Below are 4,926 nucleotides of genomic sequence, written 5' to 3'. Positions count from 1 at the left end.
CGCTATTTATGGGGCAGGACACGGGGCGGTGCTGGCGCTGCGCACGGTGCGGCGGGGCCGCGGCACCGGGCCGTGCTCACCGGGGGCGGTGCCGTGCCGTGCCGTGCCGTGCCGTGCTCACCGGGGGCCGTGCTCACCCCGGGGCCGTGCTCACCGGGGGCGGTGCCGTGCCGTGCTAACCGGGGGCCGTGCTCACCCGGGGCTGGGCTCGCCCTCGGGCCGTGCTCACCGGGGGCGGTGCTGTGCCGTGCTCACCCCGGGGCCGTGCTCATCGGGGGCCGGACCATGCCGTGCTCACCCCGGGGCCGTGCTCACCCCGGGGCCGTGCTCACCCCGGGGCAGTGCGCACCCCGGGGCCGTGCTGACGGGGGACGGTGCTCACCGCGGAGCCGTGCCCACCCCGAGGCTGTGCCCGCCGCGGAGCCGTGCTGTGCCGTGCCGTGCTGACCCGGGGTCACGGGCCTGCCCCCGCTCCCAGCCCGCTGTGTCCCTCCTGCACCCCCTCCCCGGCAGGGTGCTGCGCTCCGGGGCGCCGAGGCGCTGGACTGTGGGTGTGGGGGTAGCAGCGCTGGCACGGCACTGCCGCTGGGTCCTGCACGCTTGGGACAGCCCCGTGGCACTGCCCCATGTGTCCAGCACTGTGGTACAGCGGTGCCCCCCACCTCAGGGGTGGCTGTGGGGTGCACGGGGCTGTCTCTGAGGATGAATGAGACTGTTTCAGCACCCCACCGGAGAGTGGGATGGTCCTGGGCAGTCCCCATGGGGCTAGAGTGCTCAGATGGCCTCCCGGGAGGGGTGAGTCATAGAACCCCCTGAGTTGGAAGAAATCCACAAGGATCATCGTGTACAGCTCCTGAACCTGCACAGGACAACTCCAAAAGCACACCATGTCCCCGAGTGTGTTGTCCAAAAACTTCCTAAGCCTGGCTTGGTACAGTGACCACTTCCTTGGGGAGTCTGTTCCAGGGCCCGACTACCTTCTGGTTAAAGAATATTTTCTTAATACCCAATCTAAACATCCCTTGACAGAGTTTCATGCACTTCCTTTGGGTGAACATGGGGATGCAGTGTGGTAGCTTGGCATTGCCAGCAAGGAGCTGCTGGGAATCACTTTCTCATCCCCGTGAGTTTTCCACCTCGTCACAGGATTTATGTGCCAACGGGCTTCCATTACCTCGCATGTGCCTGTGGCCAGTTCAACATCCAGCATGGATAACAGTGTATGGACCAGGGCCAGGCTGTCCCCATCCCTGCACCCCCTGCCCTTTGTGGTGTCGCAGATGGGGCAAGCCTGGGTTCAGAGCTGGTGCTGTAGATGGGTCCATTCCAGTGGAGCCAGCGGGCTCTAGGACCAGGAGAGGTTCAGTGACCCAGGTGGTTGTGCCAGGGAACGGCTCGTGCTTGTTTGCAAGAGCACGGGGTTGTTTTTTTCCTGGCAGCGTTTGCCAGCAGCAGTGAGGTGAAGCCAGCAGGCATTGCACACGCCACTGGCTGAGCGGGAAGGAGGAGAGGTGGAATAACCGAGCACGTGTGGTGTCACTGCACATAAACACGGGCTGTGAATTAACTTGTCTCCCTCCCGGACAGTGCTTCGGGAATGTGCCGCCCCCGCGGGCCCCCCTCCAGCAGGGCGGGTTCTGCTGCACCCGTGGTCGAGGAAAAGAGAGCCCCGACCACCCAAAATGGGATCACGCACCCCTGCACGGAGCCATTCCAAAGGTGAAAGATGACTGTGCAGGGCCAAAGCAGGGGAATTCCCAGGTTGCTGGGAATCCTGCATATCATACATGGAGGGGCTGTGCTGAATCCTGGGACACATTGTCCTGGGCCCACATCGCTATGAGCAGGAAAAGGCAGCACAGCACCCCCACAGAACTTTATGCGGAGCTGTGATGGGAAGAGAGCCTGATTTCCCAATCTGAGCATTTCCACTAAACAGTGAGGTCATCCTGCAAGCAGAACGGGGAGGAATGAATGAGTATCCCCTGAGCCAAGGGCTTGCTGAAAGGCTGTGCCAGACATCAATGGTGAGAGGAGAGCTTGGAGGGGTCTTCTGTATTATGGTTGGTATTCCAATTTCCCAGGGCACGGAGTAGTTAAACCCAAGTCTGTTCCCACGTGAGAGGAGTGCCATGTCCAACTCTGATTCTATAGCAGTCGTAAAGTGAGCAGCAGAGCTGCAGCTGCCCAGCACATGTCTCAGGGCTCAGAGTTGGGATGCTGGAACCTCTGTGTGCCCACCTCCCACTCTCCCCCCACCACTTCCCCTGATGGCAGGGGCAGGATCTGACAGCTGCTCTCCATCATACTGCCATGGGGCACAGGGATGGGTACAACACAGAGTCATGGGGCAGAACCAGTGCAAACCCACACGGGCCAGCAAAGCCAGACCAATTCTATGAGCTTAGCTAGTTAAACCAGATGTTTGGTGATAAATCTCATTAGCAGCCTTTGCATCTGTCAGAAGGGTGGGGTGATGGTGACATCTAAGGGGATACCCTGAGGGAGGAGCCCTCCTGGAGCAAAGAGATATCCCCTAGGGATTGGCACCCTGAGCAGCCTGTGGGCACAGATGCTGTGCTGTAGGCTGTGCCAAATCCCTATCTGAGTCCTGGTGGTGGTCATTGGGTGGGTCAGGAAAGGTTTTTAATTTAAAAAGTGGCTATGAGCAGCTGCATTTGAGGAATGCATGGACAGACAGAACCTGCCATGTTCCTGGGAAGCAGCAGGGTGGCACGGGGCACCTGGGGTGCAGCAAACAGGCAGCAGCATGGCTGTGCTCGGGCAGAGTGAGCATCACACCCTGATACGGGCATTGTGGGCATCACATCCCATTGCTGGCTTTGCACCCTGGCATAGGCATCCCCTCCCATTGTGGGCATTCTGCCCCATCACAGGCATTGCACCCCATCACATCCCATCACTGGAATCTTGGTATGAGCATTGCAAACCACAGTGGGCATCACACTCTGGTTTGGCCATCACGTCCCATCACAGGCACTGAACCCTACTGCATGCAGTGCACCCTGTTGTGGGGATCACACCCCAGTGCAGTGTGCACTGCACCCCATGGTGGGGAATCAGGTCACCTGAGGCTCTCCAGGAGCACCCAGCTAGACTGGCAGAGGTGGCAGGGGCATAAGCAATGTGGTTCTTCCTGCCAGTTCAACTAAACTGCCAGGAGGAAAATTAAACCTGTTTCTCTGCCACCCCACCTGCCGTGGAAATATTCCCCTTGGAAATGGGCAGGGCTGGGGTGGTTATTACAGTGAAAGCTTGTAATAACGAGCTGCTCATTAGCCCCGAGGATCTCTGGTTGGAGGAGACAGCATGGGATTTGCCCCTGGGTAAGAAGAGGGTGGTGGTAGGGGAAAAATCCATTATTGTGTAGGGAAAGTGTTAAAACAAGAGTCAGAACTACTGGTAGGGAGAGCAGAGCCAAGACTAGAAGACAGGAGCAAAAATAAGACACAGGCTCTTTGCCATGACCTCCCACATGCACTGCCCTCCCACTCCCCTGGGAAACTGCTGCACCCAACAGAAGGGCCAAGTTCCTCATGGACCTTTATATACATATCACTTTATTTAGGTAGCTTATTACATGTCAAAGTGGCAAACACTAAAGAAATCTGAACACAAATATAAAAAAAGACAACTAACATACACAATAAGGTTATTCTTCTTTGGCCCCCCCAGATGTGCATCGCCCCCAGATGTGCAGCCAGGGGTCCCCTATTTGCAGCAGCTGCACTTGGCGGAGGGGGGCCCCTTGCAGACACAGCCCTGTGCACACTTGGCACATCCAGCTGGGCAGCAGGAGCAGCAGCCTGTGGGAGAGACAAAAAAAAATTGAGGACATTCTTGGAAAGCCTCAGGCTGGAGCTTGGGGTGGGGTTTTGCTGTTTTGGAGACCTCCCATGTATTCATGTTGTTCCTTTTAGAAGCATCTTCATTCTTGGCAATGTCTTCCAGGGTGTTTGTGCAGCCAGGACTGGCACTGGAGAGTTTTGGGGAGAGTGTGGTACTCCCGGGGGGTCACTAGGATTCCCCAGTCCCTCTCTTTGCAAACTCATGGCACATGGCTCTGCTGTGGGTGACAGCATCAGGAGCACCCAGAAGAAATCCCAGTGCCAGTTTCCTCCTCAGCATCCCCTTGTGCTGAGCCTGAGGTGCTGTTGAGGGGAATGCTCAGGTTTAGATGGCACTGAGTGACTTGTATTGCCCGGAGAGGGGGTGGGATTCACACTGTGCTCCTTTGTGGGGGGGAAAACCTTATGTGAAAACTTGCCACGGGCAATGCTAAGACTGATTTGATTCAGTGCATACACGGATATGTAGTGAAAATCCCCCGAGTGTTTCTACTCCCCATCCCGGGGGGCTCAGGAATCCCTCTTACCTTTTTTGCACGATGTGCATTTGCAGTTTTTGCATTTACAGTTGTCCCCGCAGGTGCAGGTGCCACCTAAAACATGGAGAAAAGGAGAAAGAGAGGTTGAGAAGAGGTGGTGGGAGGAGATCTCAGAGATCCGCGGGGAACAGCACTGCCTGCCCTCTGAGCATCCACTGATGCTTCAGCCTCGCTCAGAGGGGCGTCACGGCATTCCCAGCCGCTTTCCAGTGAGATGCTCCCAGTGTGACACTGCAGTGCTGGGAGAGGACTTCAGCTGCTGGCCCAGCCCGTACGAGAGAACATCGGGAATGGCGGAGGAGGCCGGCGGGCGGGAGTGTCGATGTTCCCGCTGGGATGCTGGGGCTCCCGCTGCCCCCGGGGATGGAAGGAAACGCTGCCTTACCTGTGGCACAAGGACAATCCTGAGAGTCCATGCCTGGCTGGGCTGGGTGCCTGCTGTCGGACGCGTTGGGCGACGGGAAGAAGCTTTGGCAGGACTCGCAGCCGCCTCCTATTTATCCTTGGCCAGACGGGAG

At 57.8% G+C, this 4,926-nt stretch overlaps 1 protein-coding gene across 1 annotated transcript; it reads right to left on the bottom strand.

Annotated features, from left to right (window-relative positions):
* Positions 1-3,560: 3,560 nt before the first annotated feature.
* On the bottom strand, positions 3,561-4,926 carry LOC110473024 (metallothionein-1). Its single transcript, XM_021535255.3, has 3 exons — positions 4,794-4,926; positions 4,397-4,462; positions 3,561-3,827 (listed from the first exon to the last, which is right to left on the bottom strand). The coding sequence occupies exons 1-3, from the start codon at positions 4,822-4,824 to the stop codon at positions 3,733-3,735; spliced, it is 192 nt and encodes a 63-aa protein (XP_021390930.1). The 5' UTR covers positions 4,825-4,926; the 3' UTR covers positions 3,561-3,732.

Source organism: Lonchura striata, chromosome 13, assembly GCF_046129695.1.
Source record: "Lonchura striata isolate bLonStr1 chromosome 13, bLonStr1.mat, whole genome shotgun sequence".
NCBI lineage: Eukaryota > Metazoa > Chordata > Aves > Passeriformes > Estrildidae > Lonchura > Lonchura striata.
The sequence above is the reverse complement of the archived record's forward strand: the minus strand, read 5'-3'. Positions and strand labels throughout refer to the sequence as shown.

Coding starts and splice junctions, on each gene's coding strand:
- LOC110473024 (XM_021535255.3), bottom strand. CDS start 4,824: ATGGACTCTCAGGATTGTCCTTGTGCCACAG. Junction 4,463..4,793: donor GGATTGTCCTTGTGCCACAG/GTAAGGCAGCGT, acceptor TCCATGTTTTAG/GTGGCACCTGCACCTGCGGG. Junction 3,828..4,396: donor ATGCACATCGTGCAAAAAAG/GTAAGAGGGATT, acceptor TCTCTCCCACAG/GCTGCTGCTCCTGCTGCCCA.